This window comes from Mercenaria mercenaria, chromosome 3, assembly GCF_021730395.1.
Source record: "Mercenaria mercenaria strain notata chromosome 3, MADL_Memer_1, whole genome shotgun sequence".
In the NCBI taxonomy this organism is placed as follows: Eukaryota; Metazoa; Mollusca; class Bivalvia; order Venerida; family Veneridae; genus Mercenaria; species Mercenaria mercenaria.
In genome coordinates, this window is record NC_069363.1 from 7,680,559 (window position 1) to 7,706,041 (window position 25,483).

The 25,483-nt window shown below is 36.7% G+C and overlaps 1 protein-coding gene across 1 annotated transcript in view; it reads left to right on the top strand.

The window, feature by feature from the left end:
• The window catches only part of LOC123525503 (uncharacterized), an 86,702-nt gene that overhangs the window by 30,585 nt on the left and 30,634 nt on the right, over window positions 1-25,483 (top strand). Inside the window, exons 8-11 of the mRNA XM_053537824.1 lie at window positions 10,815-10,881; window positions 16,471-16,538; window positions 17,200-17,275; window positions 21,653-21,758. Of these exons, the coding sequence (XP_053393799.1) occupies window positions 10,815-10,881; window positions 16,471-16,538; window positions 17,200-17,275; window positions 21,653-21,758 (317 nt within the window). The remainder of the gene's footprint in view (window positions 1-10,814; window positions 10,882-16,470; window positions 16,539-17,199; window positions 17,276-21,652; window positions 21,759-25,483) is intronic.

Here is a 25,483-nt window from a genome sequence, read left to right on the forward strand (position 1 = left end):
GTAGACGCCTTTTCTGTAAATAAAGCACTATTTGTGAGTTACTTTTATGTCAATCACATAAAGGTAAGCACATTACATGGTCTTTAAAGTCTATAATTTAATTTGAAAATTACTAAAATTTGGCCCTAAAATTTCCTTAAAATTGTACCAAATTCCTAATTTTAGCCCTATTTTTTTGTACAAATTGCCCTAAAATTAGCCCTAATTTTTTGTCAGGGTATGCTAGACAGCCTGTATTTGGTATGTAGCATCATCTAGTGGTCCTCTACCAAGACTGTTCAAATTATCCCCCTAGGGTCAAATATGGCCCCGCCCCGGGGGTCACATGGTTTATATAGACTTATATAGGGAAAACTTTGAAAATCATCTTGTACAAAACCACATGGCCTAGGGCTTTGATATTTGGTATGTAGCATCATCTAATGGTCCTCTACCAATATTGTTCAAATTATCCCCCTAGGGTCAAATATGGCCCCGCCCCGGGGGTCACATGGTTTATATAGAGTTATATAGGGTAAACTTTGAAAATCTTCTTGTACAAAACCACATTGCCTAGGGCTTTGATATTTGGTATGTAGCATCATCTAGTGGTCCTCTACCAAGATTGTTCAAATTATCCCCCTAGGTTTAAATATGTCCCTGCCCCGGGGGTCGCAAGTTTTACATAGACTTATATAGTAAAAAAAAGTTTAAAAATCTTCTTGTCTGAAACCACAACTCTTAGACCTTTGATATTTGGTATGAGCATTGTCTTATGGTCCTCAACCAAAATTGTTCAAATTGTACCCCTGGGGTGAAAAGAGGAAAAAGCTTTTAAAATCTTCTTGTCAGAAACCATGCGACCTAGGCTTTTGATATTTGGTATGATGCATTGTCTAGTAGTCCTCTACCAAAATTGTTCAAATTATGCCCCTGGGGTTAAAAGAGGCCTCGCCCTGGGGTCACTTAGTTATTATGTGAGTTATATAGGAAAAATACTTAAAAAATCATCTGATCCTCCTTCCAAGACTATTTAATTATAATTACCTGATGACCGCAAGTAATATGATGTCACTTGATTGTGACCTTGACCTACTGACCTACTTTATTGTTTTTAGCTCACCTGTCACAAAGTGACAAGGTGAGCTTTTGTGATCGCGCGGTGTCCGTCGTCCGTCGTCCGTCCGTCCATCCGTCCGTCCGTAAACTTGCTTGTGACCACTCTAGAGGTCACATTTTTCATGGGATCTTTATGAAAGTTGGTCAGAATGTTCATCTTGATGATATCTAGGTCAGGTTCGAAACTGGGTCACGTGCCGTCAAAAACTAGGTCAGTAGGTCTAAAAATAGAAAAACCTTGTGACCTCTCTAGAGGCCATAATTTTCAATGGATCTTCATGAAAATTGGTCAGAATGTTCATCTTGATGATATCTAGGTCAAGTTCGAAACTGGGTCACGTGCGGTCAAAAACTAGGTCAGTAGGTCTAAAAATAGAAAAACCTTGTGACCTCTCTAGAGGCCATATATTTCACAAGATCTTCATGAAAATGGTCAGAACGTTCACCTTGATGATATCTAGGTCAAGTTCGAAACTGGGTCACGTGCCTTCAAAAACTAGGTCAGTAGGTCAAATAATAGAAAAACCTTGTGACCTCTCTAAAGGCCATATTTTTCATGGGATCTGTATGAAAGTTGGTCTGAATGTTCATCTTGATGATTTCTAGGTCAAGTTCGAAACTGGGTCAGGTGCCATCAAAAACTAGGTCAGTAGGTCTAAAAATAGAAAAACCTTGTGACCTTTCTAGAGGCCATATATTTCGCAAGATCTTCATGAAAATTGGTCAGAACGTTCACCTTGATGATATCTAGGTCAAGTTCGAAACTGGGTCACGTGCCATCAAAAACTAGGTCAATAGGTCTAAAAATAGAAAAACCTTGTGACCTTTCTAGAGGCCATATATTTCAAAAGATCTCATGAAAAATTGGTCAGAACGTTCACCTTGATGATATCTAGGTCAAGTTCGAAACTGGGTCACGTGCCATCAAAAACTAGGTCAGTAGGTCAAATAATAGAAAAACCTTGTGACCTCTCTTAAGGCCATATTTTTCATGGGATCTTGTGTGAAAGTTGGTCTGAATGGTCATCCTGATGATATCTAGGTCGAGTTCGAAACTGGGTCACGTGCGGTCAAAAACTAGGTCAGTAGGTCTAAAAATAGAAAAAACCTTGTGACCTCTCTAGAGGCCATATATTTCATGAAATCTTCATGAAAATTTGTCATTATGTTCACCTTGATGATATCTAAGTCAAGTTCGAAAGTGGGTCACGTGCCATCAAAAACTAGGTCAGTAGGTCAAATAATAGAGAAACCTTGTGACCTAACTAGAGGCCATATTTTCCATGGGATCTGTATGAAAGTTGGTCTGAATGTTCATCTTGATGATATCTAGGTCAAATTTGAAAGTGGGTCATGTGCCGTCAAAAACTAGGTCAGTAGGTCAAAAAATAGAAAAACCTTGTGACCTCTCTAAAGGCCATATTTTTCAATGGATCTTCATGAAAGTTGGTCTGAATGTTCATCTTGATGATATCTTGGTCAAATTCGAAACAGGGTTATGTGCGGTCAAAAACTAGGTCAGTAGGTCTAAAAATAGAAAAACCTTGTGACCTCTCTGGAGGCGATACTTGTGAATGGATATTCATAAAAATTGGTCAGAATGTTCACCTTGATGATATCTAAGTCAAGTTCGAAAGTGGGTCACGTGCCTTCAAAAAGTAGGTCAGTAGGTCAAATAATGAAAAAATGTTGTGACCTCTCTAAAGGCCATATTTTTCATGGGATCTGTATGAAAGTTGGTCTGAATGTTTATCTTGATGATATCTAGGTCAAGTTTGAAACTGGGTCAACTCATCATCAAAAACTAGGTCAGTAGGTCTTGAAATAGAAAAACCTTGTGACCTCTCTAGAGGCCATACCCTTGAATGGATCTTCATGAAAATTGGTCAGAATGTTCACCTTGATGATATCTAGGTCAAGTTTGAAACTGGGTCACGTGCCTTAAAAAACTAGGTCAGTAGGTCAAATAATAGAAAAACCTTGTGACCTCTCTAGAGACCATATTTTTCAATGGATCTTCATGAAAATTGGTCAGAATTTTTATCTTTATAATATCTAGGTCAAGTTCAAAACTGGGTCACATGAGCTCAAAAACTAGGTCACTATGTCAAATAATAGAAAAAACGACGTCATACTCAAAACTGGATCATGTGGGAAGAGGTGAGCGATTCAGGACCATCATGGTCCTCTTGTTTAAGATACAGCCTTGAAATATTGAGGACTTACACAGTTTTGCACACAAATCATAAAACTGAATTTCATTGACCATGAATGTGACCTACTGACTTTCTTAATATTTTATCATCAGTTTGACATTTGAAACATGTAGCTCATATTACTCAGGTGAGCGATCCAGGGTCATCATGACCCTCTTGTTTGTAGGTTGCTATGGGTTAGAAACCTTGCTTGAAGTGTACAGTTTTTTCATGTGAGGAAGCAATCCAAGTGACTTGAGGAAATTTGGTGGTTCTACCAGGTGCCTGGACATGCCTGAAGTAATGCCCAGAGGGGCACCTGGTGTTTTTCCACCATAAAAAGAAAGTTATGATATGACCTATAACTGCATTGGTGTGACATTAAATCCAACATAACAAAATTGAGCCGTGCCATGAGAAAACCAACATAGTGGGTTTGTGACCAGCATGGATCCAGACCAGCCTGCGCATCCGTGCAGTCTGGTCAGGATCCATGCTGTTCGCTTTTAAAGCCTACTGCAATTAGAGAAACTGTTAGCGAACAGCATGGACCTTCACCAGACTGCGCGGATGCGCAGCCTGGTCTGGATCCATGCTGGTCGCAAACCCACTATGTTGATTTTCCCACGACGCAAATTGTAAATAAATATAGCCTTGAACTCACTGACTCGCTTATTTTTTTACTTTTTATACGCCCGTTTGAAAAACGGGACGTATTATGGGAACGCCCCTGGCGGGCGGATGGGCGGTTGGCGGGCGGGCGGGCGGGCGGGCGGCGGTCCACAGACCTTGTCCGGAGCATATCTTCTACATGCATGGAGGGATTTTGATGAAACTTGGCACAGTTGTTCACCATCATGAGACGGAGTGTCATGCGCAAGAACCAGGTCCCTAGGTCTAAGGTCAAGGTCACACTTAGAGGTCAAAGGTCAAATTCAAGAATGACTTTGTCCGGAGCATATCTTCTTCATGCATGGAGGGATTTTGATGAAAGTTGGCACAATTGTTCACCATCATGAGACGGAGTGTCATGCGCAAAACCAGGTCCCTAGGTCTAAGGTCAAGGTCACACTTAGAGGTCAAAGGATACAAGAATGAAAAATTCAAGAATGACTTTGTCCGGAGCATATCTTCTTCATGCATGGAATGATTTTGATGTAGCTTGGCACAGTTGTTCATCATAATGAGAGGGAGTGTCATGCGCAAGAACCAGGTTCCTAGGTCTAAGGTCAAGGTCACACTTAGAGGTCAAAGGATACAAGAATGAAACTTTGTCCGGAGCATATCTTCTTCATGCATGAAAGGACTTTGATGTAGCTTGGCAAAATTGTTCACCATCATGAGACGGAGTGTCATGCGCAAGAACCAGGTCCCTAGGGGTAAGGTCAAGGTCACACTTAGAGGTCAAGGATACAAGAATGAAAACTTTGTCCGGAGCATTTCTTCTTCATGCATAGGGGATTTTGATACAACTTGGCACAAATGTTCACAAGCATGAGACGGAGTGTCCGTGCGCAAGAACCAGGTCCCTCGGTCTAAGGTCAAGGTCACACTTAAAGGTCAAAGGTCAGATACAAGAATGACTTTGTCCGGAGCATTTCTTCTTCATGCATGGAGGGATTTTGATGTAACTTGGCACAATTGTACACCATCATGAGACGGAGTGTCATGCACTGGTCCCTTCTTTTGAATTACTTCCCTTTGCTGTTACTATAAATAGCTTATATTGTAACTTTTTCATTACAAGTCGTAGGGAAAAATCGAGACCACTTTTCTGTAGTACAACATGCATGTTACATCCAATTCTGAGGTGTATTTTGAGCTATCTCTACCTGGTAAGGATTTTTGTGTGGACTTGTAATTTTTTTTTTTTTCGATTTTTTTTTTTTTTTTTTTTTTTTTTTTTTTTTTTAAAGATTAACTTCCCTTAGTTGTTGCTATAAATAACTTACATTGTAACTTTTTTATAATTGACCGTAGGGAAAAACCAAGACCACTTTTCTGTGGTACAACATTGATGTTACTTTCAAATTTTGGGTGTATTTTAAGGTATCTCTACCTGGTAAGGATTTTTTTTGTGGAAGAAAAGAATTACAATAATTTCTAAAAAAAACAACATTGTAAACAACTAGAAAATTAAAATTCCATTTGCAAATACAGGTGCTAGTGTAAACAAATTTGCTGTGACGGGCGTATATTGTGACATTCTGGCACCCTTGTTACTTGTAATAACTTACAAAAGAAATCCTATGATAATTTCAAGTAAGTGACATGCCGGTAAAACATTTCAAATTTACAATTTTTACCTACTGGTAATTTTATGTAATTTTATTTGTAAACAAGAGATTTCAGAAAGGGCTTCAAGAGATCAAGTAGTTTGCTTTGAAATAACTGAAATTTGACTTCAAGAAAGATACCTGCTCCAATTGTATTTATGTCTCCCCCAGGAGACATATTGTTTTTGCCCTGTCCGTCCGTCCGTCAGTCCGTCCGTCCTTCCGTCCGTCCGTCCGTACGTCACACTTCATTTCCAAGCAATAACTGGAGAACCATTTGACCTAGAACCTTCAAACTTCATAGGGTTGTAGGGCTGCTGGAGTAGACGACCCCTATTGTTTTTGGGGTCACTCTGTCAAAGGTCAAGGTCACAGGGGCCTGAACATTGAAAACCATTTCCGATCAATAACTAGAGAACCACTTGACCCAGAATGTTGAAACTTCATAGGATGATTGGCCATGAAGAGTAGATGACCCCTATTGATTTTGGGGTCACTCCGTCAAAGGTCAAGGTCACAGGGGCCTGAACATTGAAAACCATTTCCGATCAATAACTAGAGAACCACTTGACCCAGAATGTTGAAACTTCATAGGATGATTGGTCATGAAGAGTAGATGACCCCTATTGATTTTTGGGTCACTCCGTCAAAGGTCAAGGTCACAGGGGCCTGAACATTGAAAACAATTTCCGATCAATAACTAGAGAACCACTTGACCCAGAATGTTGAAACTTCATAGGATGATTGGTCATGAAGAGTAGATGACCCCTATTGATTTTGGGGTCACTCCATCAAAGGTCAAGGTCACAGGGGCCTGAACATGGAAAGCCATTTCCCATCAATAACTAGAGAACCACTTGACCCAGAATGTTGAAACTTCATAGGATGATTGTACATGCAAAGTAGATGACCCCTATAGATTTTGGGGTCACTCCATTAAAGGTCAAGGTCACAGGGGCCTGAACATTGAAAACCATTTCCGGTCAGTAACTTGAGAACCACTTGACCCAGAATGTTGAAACTTAATAGGATGATTGGTCATGCAGAGTAGATGACCCCTAACGATTTTGGGGTCACTCTGTGAAAGGTCAAGGTCACAGGGGCCTGGACATTGAAAACCATTTCCGGTCAGTAACTTGAGAACCACTTGACCCAGAATGATGAAACTTCATAGGATGATTGGTCATGCAGAGTAGATGACCCCTAACGATTTTAGGGTCACTCTGTTAAAGGTCAAGGCCACAGGGGCCTGAACATGGAAAACCATTTCCAATCAATAACTTGAGAACCTCTCGACCCAGAATGTTGAAACTTCATAGGATGATTGTTCATGCAGAGTAAATGACCCCTATTGTTTTTGGGGTCACTCCATTAAAGGTCAAGGTCACAGAGGCCTGAACATTGATAACCAGTTTCCGATCAATAACTTGAGAACCACTTGACCCAGAATGTTGAAACTTCCTAGGATGATTGAACATGCAGAGTAGATGACCCTATTGATTTTGGGGTCATTCTATTAAAGGTCAAGGTCACAGTGGCCTGTTCATGTAATATTTTTTTTGGGGAAATAAACTTGAAACCCCATTGACTAAAATGTTGAAACTTAATAGGAGATTGGACTGCAAGTAAGCCCCCTATTTATTTTGGGGCATTTGTTTAAAAGGGTAGGTCACGGGAGTTTGAACGTGACTTAAACCACAGGCCAAGATGTTGAAATTAGGGGGATGATGGACATCCCAAGTAATGATCCCTTTGCAGCCACCATCTTTTCCTTTGACTTTCGCTCCTAAACCCCTTTTTGACTTCTTCCCTATAAAAACTTTTACATTGGGGGAGACATGCGCTTTTTTACAAAAGCTTTTTAGTTATGTTATGTAACCTCCTAAAATTTTTTAATTTAAAAATTTCAATCTTATGTACAGTTTTTTCTCGCTTTTTCACCAAAATTTTCATTTGTAAAGTTTTTTCAAATTGTAATCCTTTTGCCCTGTAAATAAATTATAACCTTTTTGGGCCTGTCTTGAAAATGTCAGTTAGATAAAGTATACTTAACATTTTTCTTTATACTTTCATCTTTAGAAAAAACGTCAGGTATAAGAGAACATTTGGTGTATTTGTATTTAGTATTTACATGTATTAATTTGGGTTAGATTTTATATCCATGGTTTTGTGTATAAAAAGGTTAGTGAATTGTTGATTTTTTGGTTTTAAGTGTTTTTTCCCCAAAGGATTAAGAAGTTTGCAGGAAGTTATGATTATTTTTTAAAGAATTTCTTCGATGCATTGTTTTCCCTTTGACCCAGCCCAAAGTGGGGGGGGATATGGTAATGTCTCGTCATCTGTCGGCCCGGGGTGGACCCCATTTACATCTGTAACACTTTCTGACAGGAGAATGGCTTCAGTCGTATTGAAGGGATATTGTTAAAACTTTTCACAATAAAACAGATCATGGAGAGGAAGTGCATTGTTCAAGTACCATGTCTCTGCATCGCTTACATTTTGAATTTACAATGTTTTATGTTTTACTCGTAATACTTCTTTTTTTTTAAACGTCATATGTGACTTCCCCAAAAATTGTGAAAATGTTTTGTGGGATAAATTTGGGCCCAAATTTCGAAAACCAGCCAAATTGCCCCGACACTTTTGGGATTTTGGCCCTTAAATTACCAAAAACTGCGAATTTCCCTTTTGTCCACTGTCTAGTCGAATAGTTTTCCCCCAACTTGCTGACTTTTGTGGGGGCTAATATCTTAGAATTTTGATAACCAGCCAAATCGCCCTGGGCTTTCTTGGATTTGGCCCTTGAATTACCAAAATTGCGAATTTTGCTTGTCCGCCTCTAATTGAACAGTTTTCTCCCATCTTCACCAAATTGTGACAATGTTTGTGGGGATAATCCCCCAGCCAAGTTCCATAACCAGCCAATCGCCCCAGGCATTCTTGGATTATGGCCCTTGATTTACTTGAAAAACTACGAATTTTGCCCCTTTTCCCCTTCTAGTAAACAGTTTTTTATCCGATCTTACCAAATGGTGACAAAAGTTTTTGGGCATAATTCTTGGCCAAGTTCGATAACCAGTCAAAACACCAAGGCACCTTTGATTTTGGCCCTTGAATTAGGCCAAATTCGAGGGGGCGTATTTGTGACAGTCTGCCCCTCTTGTTAAATTTTGGGCAGAGGAAATTTTTAAAGAAATGGTTTACAGAACTATAATTACCCCGCTTGTTATAATACCTCCCGTTATGTGATTTACTCATAAAACTTTAAACAACATATTTTGTTAAATCTTCACACAAAGACAGAGTCTGTTGATTTTATTGAAGCTATATGCAAGGATGGGGCAGTGTGGGGGAAATGCGTGTACAAGAAACCTACCTACTCAAAGCTTTAAATTTTTTAATTTTCTCCTTTATTTTTTCTCTTTAAAAATTGTTGAAGCAAACCAGAAAAATATTAAAGGGGCCCTTTGAAAAAAATTCCCAATGGCACAGGAATTGGAAGTACTGCAGTGTACAAGAAAAAATAACTCTATTTTTTTACTTTTTGAGTAACTCCATTTTGTAAATTAATTTAAAGTTTTAAAAAGGTTTTATGTAAACTTTACAAGTGTGGTAAAGATTAGTGAAGGAACTAGTGTGTTAAACCATATCTATCATAGGGGATATTTAACACAGTATTTGATAACAACCTTTTTTTTCCAAAAAAATACTGCAGTTTTATTTTTTTAAAATTTTTCTTTCTGGCCCCCTCTTACATTTACAATTTGCTTTGGCAAGTGGGGGGCCATGTCCTCCCTCTTGTTTAAATGTTTTGAGTTAAAAAAACGGCAACATATTGTTTTCCCGGTTAGATGCACTATGATGATTATCCGAGACTTTTTTTAAAAATAGCATGTATCACATTTTTAAATTTTATTATTATTTTACCCAATTTTTAAAAACCCCCTTTTCATGATAAAAAAGTTTTTAAAAAAAAAGGGGCTTTACATATAGCAGACGCAGCCCACAGGGCGCGAAATTTTATCCTCTACTAGTACAGACTCAGAGCGATAAAGCCCCCAGAACAGATAGAGAGAACAGATTTAGAAACAGGCCTGTCCGGCTAACTTAGCCTAGCTCTTTGCGAATAGACAGTCTGGTTCTTTAACGTGCCCGGTGTATAGCACTGATACATGCAAAGCTGTCTTTCCTGGGAAGAACCAGTACAGGCCTCTTAGTTAGGTGGGAGACACTCAAGAGCATCTCAGAAATTTCCAGTGCCTGGACCGGGATTCGAACCCCGGACCTCTGGATTGACAGTCAAGGGTGTTACCACTAGACCACCGGCCCACCTATACAGTCACATTTCATTAGAGCATGTTTATTCACAATTTTAACAACTTTGATATGGGTCTTTGCATGCATGCCATTATTTTCATCTTCGTGATAATTTCATAGTTCAATTTTAAATAATAGATATTTTGCTGCTTATTGATCAACATAAAAATTTTGATGAAGGTAATCTTTACTTGTTGCATTTTTATGCCCCCCAGCATATAGCAATTGAACTGTCCATCCAACCATACAAACTAGATTTTGCATACAGCCCTCATCAATGACCCAATTTAGTTCATACTAAGACTTAGCAATCCTTTTGTCAAGACCTTCAAACTCACCTGTATACAGATTACCTTGAACCTTATATGACCTTCACCTTCAAACTTAAAAAACAATGTTTTGTGGTCCTACTGCCAGCATAAATGACCCAATTTGATTAATATTCACACTCATTAAACCTTGTTGCAAGACCTACAAACTGACATAATATAGATGACCTTGACCATCACCTTCAAATTTAAAATCTCAGTAAACAAATTTTGGGTTAACCAAATTTTACCATTTTGCCTACAGCCCACATAATTGACCAAATTTAGTGTTCATACTGACCTATATATAAATGACCTTGACCCTCATATGACTTTTACCTTTAAACTTAAAACCTTAATATCAAAACAACATTTTTGGTCCTACAGCCCACATAAATGACCCAGTTTAGTTAATACTCACAACAAACCATGTGGGAAGAACTACAAATTGACCTATAGGCCTTCATATGATCATCGCCTTTTAAGTTAAATCCTTAAAAAACAACATCTTTGGTCATACACTTGTGGGCATGATTTTGTGTTTTGAAAATGCAGCTCCTTGTTTGTTAATATAGCTTCTACATATATTTGATATATTGCATGTTTTGATCTTGTTTCAGTGAAGAACAGGTTCATAAAGAAAGTCAGTTTAAGAAATCAGTGAAGTCAAGACTTCTTGTGGCTCAGGTTGGATTTTTTTCACTTTTAAACAACTGGTATTATTTTAAAGCGTATTTGTCAAACTTAAATAGCTTAAATGAATCCAAACGAATAGGCAGAGTGAATAAGCTGTTTAGCAGTGTTTTTGGTGGTATGGAGTGAATTGTTTCACATTAGAATAGTCACATAATATATGACCAAAGAATCATGATTTGTCTACTATTCAATCACACTCTCACAGTTCTTAAATTCAGGCACAGTGACGAACCTAAAAGACTAACAGGTATAACTATTTTCATTAAAAAAAGCCTGGTTATTAGACTGGGATATGTTATATGTTTGGGTGGGCAGGCTGTCAGCGGAGTGAGTGAGACTATAAGATTCTTTCACTGGTTATAGGTGCAGATGGGAATTTCCGGCCTCGAGGGTAACTGTTTAGGTGGTAACGAGGTTCCTACCGAGTTACCGCCTAAACAGCTACCAGAGAGCCGGATATTCCCATCTGCACCTATAACCAGTGATAGAATCTTTTTCTTGCATACCGATATCAAGATATAATAATAAAAATAAAATCAGTCGAACGGCTTTCTTTTTAGAACTATTTCTTATAGCAGCGTATTTAAACAAAGCGTGGGAAATCAACGTCCGTAAACAGGAAAGACGTCATGACGTTTCAAAGACAAATAACAATGTTTAGTTCCGGTTTTGTTTTATCAGTTTTAGCGTAACGTTATGAATTTTTGATAAAATAACGTGTTTTGAATCGAGAAATATACTATCGGGAACAAAGAGGAACTGTCAAGGTATTGGATTTTTATTCCGTTTTCCGAAATAAAATATAAATAACTACATAAATTTTCTACATATATGTAGTTTGTAATATGTCATTTGAAGCACGAGAGTAATCTTACACCCCGGGGTGTAAGATGGATTTTTCCAGCACCGGTAAAAATACCGGAAATCCCCATATGGTATGCAAGAAAGATCATTTCTGCGCAGTAAGTTCAGTTCAGATGGACATATTTTCACCATACTTTGAAGGAAGCTTCTATCGAGACAACGAGAAAGATTTTATTCAGGATCATATAGGTCAAGATCACTTACTTCAAACAGAAAAATGTTTTCCCCTCAGTAACAAGGTGTGATGGACCTTTTGTCACCAAATTTGGTTTGTAAGTAGTTTTTATCGAGACAAAAGTTGAATTTGTATTTGGGGTTACTCAGGTTAATATAAAGGTCAATGTTACTGAAAATGATTCCTTTTCAATAATTTTAGTAATGGAATGAGATGTTTTGGTGGAACTTTGTGCATAGGTATTCCAGGTGGAGATGACAATTTGAATTGCATTTGGTCACTGGAATTGAAGTCAAAGTCACTGTTACAGAAATAGAAAAATATCTTCAATTTGGTTACTTCTGCTGTATCCAGACTTGGTATGTAGATAATTCTGTTTGAGGCAAAGGTAAAGTTATATTCAGAGTCACTCGGGTCAAGGTCACTGTCACTAAAACGTAGGGTAAAAACAGTTTCTGCTCAATCAGTTAGTAATGAGATAGAAACTTGGTGAAACTCGATGTGTAGGTAGCATAAATGGAGGTAACAGTTTTGATTGCATTTGGGAATGCTTGGATCAAGGCTTTGCTCATTATCATTAGTTTTGGTGCATCTATTGTCACCAAACTTTGCATGTGTTTATATTGCTTTTATCAAGACAGATATTGGGATTGTATTTTGGGTCACTCAGGTCAAATTCACTACTAAAATAGAAAATGCTTCCCACTCAATACATTTAGTTTGGGTAGACCTGTTGTCACCAGATTTGGTGTGTTTATAGCTTTTATTGAGAAAAATGTTGCAGATTTCAGTAAGTCCTCAGAAGTGTGATGTGCATTACAACTATGATGTTGCTAACATTTGTATTTGTATCAATGTGTCATATGTCAAATGTTGAAAACCTGGAATTCTTGTTGACCTGTTATCATGAGAAAATACTTTTAGATTTTAGGTAAACAAAGCATGAATTAAAACTGTCGTAAACCCCGGTCCTGGGGCTAACTGCTTCAACGAGGACCTAAATTGTGGTTGTTGGCAATGGTCTTATTGCTCAGGTTTTTTGGTAAATTCTTCAGGATGACTGACACCACTGACTTAATTAATTTAAGAAAAAGCCAGATTCCTTACAAAGCCACTTTCTGGGCTATTTCAAAGTTATTATAATGCCAAGTGCTGTAATAATAAGTTTAATTATTATATATTTTTCCTGTCAGATATATTTATATTGTACAAGTTCAAAATCACCAAAAATAACAAAAGTTTGAATGCAAGTGCACTAAAGTTGTAAAAGTTCCACAAGCTTTCCTGTTAATTCTAAAATTAAAGTCTGCAAAACACTTTACAGTTGTCCAAAATTGCAACCCACTGTTCCTGATAATAATAAAAAGCATAATACAAAATTGCACCCAAGATAATGGCTCCTAAAACTGTCAAATTCAGAAGAAGGTTAAGAAACAGTGCAATAGTTATCAGCCACATTTTTCTAAGTCACAAATTGATTAAATTGATATTTAAATAATTTTAAGTCCAAATTTTTAAATAATATCCACAGAAATAATTTTACCAGTTAAGTTTTCCAAAAAATTATGTTGCTGCTTTAAGATCCAAAAGTTAAAAGTTATCTGACATGTGTGTGTTCGGGTTTAACGTCTTTTTCAACAATTTTTCAGTCATATAAACGACGGTGTCTACTTGTAGCAGTGAGCACAATGCCCAGCTTTATAGTGCTGCCTCACTGGAATATCATGCCGTAGACACGTGGCATGATACCCCACCCAGTCACATTACACTGGCACCGGGCTGACCAGTCCTAGCACTATCCTCTTAATGCTGAGCGCCAAGCGGGGAAGCTACTAGTGCCATTTTTTACGTCTTTGGTATGACGCGGCCGTACATTCTGTTTCCTTATGTAGACAGGGAGCCTGACTGCTGCGTTTTGATTGGCTAATAAATTTCAAAGGAATTTCAATACTTTCCCCATCTTATACAAGAATTAGAATAAGTGTCATCAAAAACAAATAACATAAACATAATCTACAGAAAAAACTACATCATAACAATATGTTTTAAATAACAGATAACTCTGTTAAAAGGATAAAATTAAGTGTCAAAGAAATTGCATAATTTGTCCCCAAAATCCAATATGGCCACCAAAATTCCACACTCACTTCAAAGGGCCTTTTTAGCTCATCTGATTTTTTGAAAAAAAATGATGAGTTATTGTCATCACTTGAGCGGTTGTCGGCGTCGGCGTCGGCGTTGCCTGGTTAAGTTTTATGTTTAGGTCAGCTTTTCTCCTAAACTATCAAAGCTATTGCTTTGAAACTTGGAATTCTTGTTCACCATCATAAGCTGACCCTGTATAGCAAGAAACATAACTCCATCTTGCTTTTTGCAAGATTTATGGCCCCTTTTGTACTTAGAAAATATCAGATTTCTTGGTTAAGTTTTATGTTTAGGTCAACTTTTCTGTAAGGCGTATTGATGCTAGACGAAACGGTCCCACTTGGTTAACCTCGTACGGACAGACGAACGGACAGGACGATCACTATATGCCTCCCGGCTCCTGCATCAGTAGATGCCGGGGGCATAAAAACTTTTGACTTCGAGAAAAATTATCAGCAAAAACCATTAAATGCTCTTAAAGTCATATTTTATATTTTCTGGTGCCATTTCTCATTAAATATGTTGTACATATATGCCTCAATATCTATGCAAAATTTAGGGACATGACATTTTGTAGTTTTAGAGCAATTTTGGAAAATGTCCTTTTGTCTGCAATTTCTCTAGTGGCTATTCCTTAGGTGGCTAGAGTCAGCCAATCAAAAATATCTATTAAAATTATTTAAAGATGTTTTTCAAGAAAGAAATTTTAGTACCATGTCAAGAATGATGTTTTTTAGTTGTAGTGAATTTTATAGATTTTTTACAAGCTTTGTTCTCTTGTAATCCTTAAACAAGAGCACCGCCTTGCGGGTGCTGACGCTCATCTGATTTTTTTTGTATAATAGAAATATTGTCCTACCCATGATTTTCTAAGTCTGAAAAGGGCCATCACTCTTGCAAAAAGCAGGATAGAGTTATGTTTCTTGATGCACAGTGTCCACTTATGATGGTGAAAAACTGTTGCAAGTTTTAAAGCAATAGCTTTGATAGTTTATGAGAAAAGTTGACTTAAACATAATATTCAACCAAGAAAATGATTTTTCTAAGTCCAAAAGGGGCAATAATTATTGCAAAAAGCAGGATGGAGTTATGTTGCTTGCTGTACAGGGTCAGCTTATGATGGTGAACAAGAGTTGCAAGTTTTAAAGCAATAGCTTTAATAGTTTAAGAGAAAAAGTTGACCTAAACATAAAACTTAACCAAGAAATCTGATATTTTCTAAGTCCAAAAGGGGCCATAAATCTTGCAAAAAGCAGGATGGAGTTATGTTTCTTGCTGTACATATTTAATGAGAAATGGCACCAGAAAATATAAAATATGACTTTAAGAGCATTTAATGGTTTTTGCTGATAATTTTTCTCGAAGTCAAAAGTTTTTATGCCCCCGACATCTACTGATGCAGGAGCCGGGAGGCATATAGTGATCGTCCTGTCCGTTCGTCTGTCCGTACGAGGTTAACCAAGTGGGACCGTTTCGTCTAGCATCAATACGCCTTACTAATGCAGAAGTAACCTGTGACCATTCTTCATCTTCAGACATCACCTGACCTCAGTTTGACCTTGACCTTGACCTCATTTTGGACTTAGGTTGCTTTATATGGGCCATCTTTTTGATTAACCAAATAGGCCCGTTTCGTCTAGCATCAATACCGCTTACAAGAATGAATTGATACTTATACAGATGTAACCTGTGACCATTCCTCATCTCAAACATCACCTGACCTCAGTTTGACCTTGACCTTGACTCATTTTGGACTTAGGTTGCTTTATATGGGCCATCTCTTGGTTAATCAAATGGGACCGTTTCGTCTAGCGTCAATACCGCTTACAAGAATGAATTGATACTAATACAGATGTAACCTGTGACCATTCCTCATCTTCAAACATCACCTGACCTCAGTTTGACCTTGACCTCATTTTGGACTTAGGTTGCTTTGTATCGACAAGGATGCCACCACGGGGCATCAAGCTTTTATTGAACGCAGCTCCTTGTTTAGGTATATTTTTGGGAATAACTCGAACAATATGTACTCAATAAGGTTCAAATTTTGAGCAAAGCTCCGTCATAATGTTTTCTTTAATGTGTGGTAAAAGAACATGGTAACTAAAACTATTTATTTATATATTTACAAAAAGCAGAATATTTTGCGGCCAAAACCGAGGTTTACCACAAAACATACTTTTAGATTTTAGGTAAACAAAGCATGTATTAAAACATTGAAGGAAGCGGGGGGAAATGAGCAGGAAAAATCATTCAGATATTTATGTGAAGCTTGATGCATACACAAGGCTATAAAACTTAAATAGCAATTCTGTGTTTACACATGGATTCTTACTTTTCAGTCATTAGATTTAATGTATCTCTGAATTAACAATAGTGTTTTACTTTAATTGCAGGTGGTGAAATCGGTGAAAGCAAATGCTCTGTTCACCTTTGATTACCTTGTGTTACTGATTTTGGCAAGGTAGGAGCCGTGTAGTTGTGGAGACAAGTGTTCTGTTTTAAGTTAACCAGATTTGTTTAAGTTTTGAAATACATGTACTTATTAATCCTCTGATTTGAGGTATTCAGTATAGATAAAGTTTTCCTTGATTGATAATTACCTAAAGGCTTATTTTGGTCTCTATTCTTGCAGAAGTAAAACACTTTATGGGAAGGCATCTGGCTTACCTACATGGTATTTTGAACCTTACAGTATCCGAGATAAGATGCATCTTTTTTATTACACTTCTTTTTTTAATGGTAATTTTATTGTACTCCCATTTTCTTTCACTTCCATCTGATTTTGACACAGTCAAATTTAACACAAAAGTTTGAAGAGTAGAGAGGAAAAACACTAGGGAAATTAAATGAAATAACTGTCCGACCAAATTTACCGAATGATTGATATTCACAAATTGTTGGTAAAACTGAAAGTCTTGAGATTTTGTAATATTAATGCTGTGAACTATGAGATATATACTTTTTGATGACATACTTTTATGTTCTCCTTTATAATGTTATTAAAGACATTACATGAACTATATGCTCCACATCTCATTCTGTTTCATGTAAGAAACTTGAAATATGAAATTGTGGAATGCACAGTGTAATCATTACAGAATTTTATGTTTTTTATATTTCAGTATTATAGCTTGTATTGGTCTGGTTGAGAATAGTTCAGTTGTACTTGTGGCTAGTATGCTGATTTCTCCACTTATGGTAGGTGATAACTTTCAAGTTTTTCATATGTCAATGGCTAAGTGTTTCAGTTTGCTGACTTCATGTCACATGAGTCATGAGTCATGACTCATGACCCTCACCAACATAGATTCATGTCATGTCAGAGTAAAATATTTCAGTCAAGGAAGTCAGCCAGTGGTCTTTTACAAATTCAGTGGTCTTCTTAATTCAGTTGCCTATCATCACCTGAAATAATTCCAGAGAGCTCATCTTTGACCAGATTAGCTCTGACAAGATTATCACAGACTCGGAAAAGTCACGAAAAATGACTTTTTTTTTTTCGGAAATTCATTGAATTTGAAAACTTCTGATTTTGTCATGGAAAAGTCATGGAAGTTCTCAAAGATACTCTTGAATTTTGAAGTATCTCCTTAAAAATTATACAAGATAATAAATATAATAGATAATGACTAGTATAAACTATTATCTTAGACAAGAAAATTGATTAAATGCTGCTAAAGCAATCTTAAACACATTCTGAAATTGCATGTTTATGAATTTTTGTCCTTGATAATTTTTCAAGGGTGTAGAAATAGTACCTAAAATTTTAGATTATGAAAAACAATTTAAAAAATGATGCTGGTTACTGATATGTACCATTTAAGACTGAATATAATACCTAAGTCTTGATTTGATCAATTTTAAGCATATTATTTAAGATATTCTGAAACTTCTTATTTGATTTACATGTAGCTGCTCTTGCAGATAGTCCTACCTAAATATTTAATCCCCAATTATACCTGGATTATTGTGGCAAGAACTTATTTAAATGCAAAAACAGTTGTCATATACATGATTATTGTGTGACATCAGAAAATGTTTTAAGTCTAATAAAATAAATTCAGATCCACAATTTAAGCTGAAATTTAGATATAATGTTATTTGTAACATATCACACATCATATATAAAAACAAGAAAAAAACTACAGTATTTACCATGAAAATTGACATTACAGTGAAATGACTTATCACTAAAGTTTTTAACCATACATTTACTTTATTACTTTACATTATTCCTGTTAACTTGTCTCATGCAGGTGTACAGGTAAATGCAGGATAGGATTAATATTTAAGAAATAATAAGTTCCCAAACGTTGTTTATCGTAGAATAACCCGTGTTTTGTGTTCTTATGCGTAAGAATATATCACGAAGGCCGTAGGCCTGAGTGATATATTGTTTCATATAAGAACAAAAAAACTCAGGTTATTCTACGATAAATCACACTTTGGAACTTATTATAATTTCGATTCTAACATGACATACTAGTATCAACAGTGTTAGAAAAAATGGTAACTACTTTTTACGACCATACTACGCACCTGGATCGGATGACGTCATCGTACGCGAGTGGTTTATTGCAGAATAACCCCGAGATAGATTTTGCTGTACATGTATGTAGGTTATTTGCTGGTCGTGTTAGAATTGTGTCATTGATTGATTTCTAGTACTATATGTAAAGAGTGTTAGAGCTTTTGAATGATTCACCATTTTGCTCCGGAAGCATTTGACTTTTGTTTTGTTTAGCTCTTTGTCAGCATGTAAAATGTTTTGGAAAGCCGAAAAAAAAGTCAGTGAAAAGTTTTTGTCTGTGCGAACCATGTTTGAAAGCAGTATTGTTGAACCTGCCTTAAAAAGGCCACCTGTATTATGTAGCCAGTCACCCAACTTGTCTTAAGCAACCACCTGCCTGAAGCCGGCACGTTGTGTCACTCCTCGGCTGTCTGTTAATACAGGTTTGATGGTGTATGACAACTGTTTTTTTTGTGCCCCCCCCCCCCCCCCCCCCCCCCCCCCCTGGGGGCATATAGATTTGGTCTTGTCCGTGCGTCCGTCCGTCTGTACATCCGTCCGAAGTTCGTGACGCGCCTAGCTCGAAAAGTATTTGATATAAATTGATGAAACCTTGCATGAGTCTTTATCATGATAAGAACTTGCGCACCTCCTATTTTTCGTCTGGCTCCGCCCCCTATTTTCAGAGTTATGGCCCCTGAAATAGTCAAAAATGCACATTTTTAGCTCATCTGATTTTTTGAAAAAAAATGATGAGTTATTGTCATCACTTGAGCGGTTGTCGGCGTCGGCGTTGCCTGATTAAGTTTTATGTTTAGGTCAGCTTTTCTCCTAAACTATCAAAGCTATTGCTTTGAAACTTGGAATACTTGTTCACCATCATAAGCTGACCCTGTATAGCAAGAAACATAACTCCATCTTGCTTTTTGCAAGATTTATGGCCCCTTTTGTACTTAGAAAATATCAGATTTCTTGGTTAAGTTTTATGTTTAGGTCAACTTTTCTCCTAAACTATCAAAGCTATTGCTTTGAAACTTGGAATACTTGTTAACCATCATAAGCAGACCCTGTACATCAAGAAACATAACTCCATCTTGCTTTTTGCAAGAATTATTGCCCCTTTTGGACTTAGAAAATCAGTTTTCTTTGTTAAGTTTTATGTTTAGGTCAGCTTTTATCCTAAACTATCAAAGCTATTGCTTTAAAACTTGCAACACTTGTTCACCATCATAAGCTGATCCTGTACAGCAAGAAACATAACTCCATCCTGCTTTTTGCAAGATTTATGGCCCCTTTTGGACTTAGAAAATATCAGATTTCTTGGTTAAGTTTTATGTTTAGGTCAACTTTTTCTCTTAAACTATCAAAGCTATTGCTTTGAAACTTGCAACACCTGTTTACCATCATAAGCTGACCTGTACAGCAAGCAACATAACTCCATCCTGCTTTTTGCAATAATCATTGCTCCTTTTGGACATAGAAAATCATTTTCTTGGTTGAGTATTATGTTTAAGTATACTTTTCTCATAAACTATCAAAGCTATTGCTTTAAAACTTGCAACAGTTTTTCACCATCATAAGTGGACACTGTACATCAAGAAACGTAACTCTATCCTGCTTTTTGCAAGAATGATGGCCCTTTCTAGACTTAGAAAATCATGGGTAGGACAATATTTCTATTATACAAAAAAAATCAGATGAGCGTCAGCACCCGCAAGGCGGTGCTCTTGTTACCTTGTGACAAGCCTAGCTCAAAAAGTATTTGATATAGATTCATGAAACCTTGCATGAGTCTTAATCATGATATGAACTTGCGCACCTCCTATTTTTCATTTGGCTCCGCCCCCTATTTTCAGAGTTATGGCCCCTGAAATAGTCAAAAATGCACATTTTTAGCTTGTGACACGCCTAGCTCAAAAAGTATTTGATATAGATTCATGAAACCTTGCATGAGTCTTAATCATGATATGAACTTGCGCACCTCCTATTTTTCATCTGGCTCTGCCCCTTATTTTCAGAGTTATGGCCCCTGAAATAGTCAAAAATGCACATTTTCACCTTGTGACATGCCTAGCTCAAAAAGTATTTGATATAGATTCATGAAATCTTGCATGAGTCTTAATCATGGTATGAACTTGGGCACCTTCAATTTTTCGTCTGGCTCCGTCCCCTATTTTCAGAGTTATTGCCCCTGAAATAGTCAAAAATGCACATTTTCACCTTGTGACATGCCTAGCTCAAAAAGTATTTGATATAAATTCATGAAACCTTGCATAAGTCTTAATCATGATATGAATTTGCGCACCTCCTATTTTTCATTTGGGTTCGTCCCCTATTTTTAGAGTTATGGCCCCAGAAATAGTCAAAAATGTACATTTTCACTTTGTGACGCACCTAGCTCAAAAAGTATTTAATATAAATGGTTGAAAACTTGCATAAGTCTTAATCATGATATAAACTTGCACACCTCTAAATTTTTGGCTGGCTCCACCCCCTATATTTAAAGTTATGGCCCCTGAAATAGCAAAAAATGCACTTTTTCACCTAATTATGTGCCTAGCTCAAAAAGTATTTGATGTAAATTCAGAAAACCTTGCTGGAGTCTTTATCGTGATGTGACCTCGCACACTTGGCATTCTTCTTAAGAATCTTAGCTCTTATTACAGAGTTGTGGCCCTTGAAATAGCCAAAATAGTGGATTCTTTGTTTGTGATGCACATAGCTCAAAAAGTATATGGCCTAGAATAATGAATCCTTTTCATAAAATGTTTGTTGAGGCTGTACCCTCAAACTGAGACTACAAACATTTGAATTATTGCCCCTTATTTGTGACAAATGTACCAGTGGGGGGCACACCCTGTGTCCTACAGACACATTCTAGTTTTAATTTAAACCTAGCAAGAATTTGTAGTGATAAATCAGCTTTTCAGATTTTGTTTCCATCAATATGATTACCATCTAAAAATGTTTATAACTGTAAATGTCATAAAATTTTTTTTATGACAACTGTTCAATATTTGAGACTAGGTTTTGCATACATTGTGTTTGGGCTTGATGCTTTCCAGGGTCCAATCTTGGCAGCAACATTTGGTCAGGTTATCAGAAAGAAAGATTTACGAGACCTTGGCTTGAAGTCAGAGATGAAAGGACTGGCTCTATGTTTAGTAGTAGGTAAGTACAAAACCTGTCAGTTTACAATAGTAAAACTATGTGAGCTCTTTGGTAGATTTAAAAAAGGAAATAATAGAAGTGTTAAGTACAGTGGAGTCCGCTTATTTGCATACCCAATTTGTCAAAGCAAAATATGCGAATAACCGTGCTATTCGTTTATCCGAATATACGTATATGGCTTCTGTTTCGGTATGCTTTGGCTGCTCTAGGAGCAATGTTTATTACTTTGAATCAATACGGCAACATTAATTAGAAAATGTGTCACTAATGGAGTGATTAATCATACCTGTGTATGTTTTAAACAGATAAAGCTATAAACGACAATATTTTTTATTTACCACTGACTGGAATTTACCCGCGAATCGTACAGATATCAAAACGCCATGCCGGTAATTTTCCATTCAACGAGCACGTGCGACCTATCGTAATGCCTAACTTACAACGCCGTTACTTTTGTTCATCGACACGTATACAAAAAACGAGCGTCACGCATTCATTTTTAGCTCACATGTCACAAAGTGACAGTGTGAGCTTTTGTGATCGCGCAGCGTCCGTCGTCCGTCCGTGCGTAAACTTTTGCTTGTGACCTCTCTAGAGGTCACATTTTTCATGGGATCTTTATGAAAATTGGTCAGAATGTTCATCTTGATGATATCTAGGTCAAGTTCGAAACTGGGTCACGTGCGGTCAAAAACTAGGTCAGTAGGTCTAAAAATAGAAAAACCTTGTGACCTCTCTAGAGGCCATATTTTTCAAAAGATCTTCATGAAAGTTGGTCAGAATGTTCATCTTGATGATATCTAGGTCAAGTTCGAAACTGGGTCACGTGCCTTCAAAAACTAGGTCAGTAGGTCAGATAATAGAAAAACCTTGTGACCTCTTTAGAGGCCATAATTTTCATGGGATCTGTATGAAAGTTGGTCTGAATGTTCATCTTGATGATATCTAGGTCAAGTTCGAAATTGGGTCAGCTGCGGTCAAAAACTAGGTCATTAGGTCTAAAAATAGAAAAAGCTTGTGACCTCTCTAGAGGTCATACTTTTGAATGGATCTTCATGAAAATTGGTCAGAATGTTCACCTTGATGATATCTAGGTCAAGTTTGAAACTGGGTCATGTGCCATCAAAACCTAGGTCAGTAGGTCAAATAATAAAAAAACCATGTGACCTCTCTAGAGGCCATATTTTGGTCTTAATATTCATCTTGATGATATCTAGAATAATTTCGAAACTGGGTCAGCTGCGATCAAAAACTAGGTCATTAGGTCTAAAAATAGAAAAAGCTTGTGACCTCTCTAGAGGCCATACTTATGAATGGATCTTCATGAAAATTGGTCAGAATGTTCATCTTGATGATATCTAGGTCAAGTTTGAAACTGGGTCACGTGCCGTCAATAACTAGGTCACTATGTCAAATAATAGAAAAAAAATGACGTCATACTCAGTTCAAAACTGGGTCATGTTGGGACAGGTGAGCGATTCAGGACCATCATGGTCCTCTTGTTTTATTTTATCGCTTCAAATTTTCAACACCGATTGAGAAGTAATATAGTTTGAATTCTATAACGATTTAAAAACGGTTTTAACAGAAATGTTGGCAAAATTCTATAAAAACGGTCGAATTTTCATAAAATTACTTGCAAAATTTCAAACAGCGCGATCCTAAATACTTATTACCTTCTAAAAGTAAATAGATAATACAAACTATGGGCATAAAATTCAGACTTTTGACCAGAAAGTACAAAAAATAGAATAGAAAAATCTTAAATAATGAAAAGGCAGCAGCAATTTAAAAATATGAAGTAAAACGATTTTTGCACAGATTTCTGTTACGCGACCTCGTGAACGTACATAGAAAATGCGGTTAAAAACAAAACAATAATGTTGTTGCGTATTTTAAATAAGTTTTGAATGAATCTTTGTACATGTACATGTATTTTTTGACACGACACTTTATAATAAAATATTCTTCTCAAACCATTTTGTAATTTCCTTCAGGGCAAATAGGTCACAGGGGTAAGAAATCCGCTATTATAGTTTGACACGTTTACCTGTCAGTTTATACGGGATATTGCACATTCGCTTAACAAATCAAAAAGAAGCTTTTTTATTGATTGTTACAACACTAGATCTATTCTAGCTTCGCTCGTTGTATATATCCCGTAGACAACGGCACGAGTTGTCTATCCTATACGTATAGTTTCCCCGAGATTTTCGTGGCATTACGTCATGTTTTCGCTTCGCTCGTTGTATATATCCCGTAGACAACGGCATTGTTGTCTATCCGACTTAGACCACGTGACATAAAAACTGCGATTATTGAAAACTGTCCCACGCGTTTTATAGAAATTAGGATTAACGTGTTTTTATAAGAGTTATATTATCTTTGTACCGTTAGCGCTTATTTGTCAGTAGGGCATGTGAAAGAATGCAGGTTACTTTGTATAAATTCAGTTTTACTTAAATACCGGATTTACGAAAATTTGACGTTCATTAACACTTTGAGTCATTTGTAATCGCAAATGCTAAACAGTTAAATATGGATTTCTCAAAAATACTCAAAATTGAACAACTGAACAATTTGTTTTTGTGAGGAGTTTGCATGTTGGCGAAACACGATGACAGATACGTTGATTCAAGAAAATAGCAAGGTTCTGAAACTACAAAAAAGGCTGACAGCAAACCGGAGGTAAACAAATGTTGACTAGTGCTTACTGGTAATATACATAATCACGTATAAATTATCAGATTCTATTAGAAATCGCTTTTCAACAATTGGTATAAAGTGACAAAATAATTATGGTTATATTCATTTTTGTTCTTATAGAAACAGGAACCAGTGTCGGTGTTTACTTATTTCATTTATTTATTTTGTTTATCAGAATATAGTTAGTTCGTAGATGCTCGTAGGACACTATTAACTATATCGTGCCTTTCTTGTAAGAATGATGTAGTTGTTCTACTTTCTAACAGGGCCCAGTTGTTGGAAAGTTTAACGGGTTGTTAGTTTAGTTTAGTTTAGTTTGTACTAATTTATTTTAGCTCGATTGTGATGAAAGCTTCAAGCTTATTGTAACCACTTTCGAGTCCGTTGCCTGGGAAAACCAGTACTGGTCCCATATGAGAAGTCATGGTCGTGACCCCAATGATGCTCAAACCCACGACCACTGCATTAAGCTGTTAAACTAACAGCCTGTGAAATTTCTATTCAAGATACTAGTCTTGGTGGGTGGGAAACACTAGTATGATGTTTTAATTTTACTGTAAAGATAATTTAGTGTTTGTAATACTTAACAAGTACATTTGTTTTTCTAAGTTTTCTACTGTCGAAATACACAAAGTTAATCGACCGTTAGCTCAATCGTCTGTTAAAGTTTCGAACAACTGGATCCAGTTGTTTGCAAATGTAAGGCTCAACTGTTGGAAACGTTTCAGCGAATATATAAATTACGTATTTACCCAGTTGGTTCTACACTGCAAATATAGAGTTTCTTGTAATTCAGTTTGATTTTATATAATTATAACTATTACTCAATTCATAGATTTGCGCGTTTCTGGATCTGTTTATATTCGGTCTCGGTCACAAACAATCCCGCGGGCTTCTGCAGACGTTAATACACACAAAAGAACGTGTATTATCCCTACATTAATATTTAGACGTTGTCAACCGAATTTACCTCCAAGTCAATCTTATTTTTATACCATTGATAACTGGTGAGAAAATTG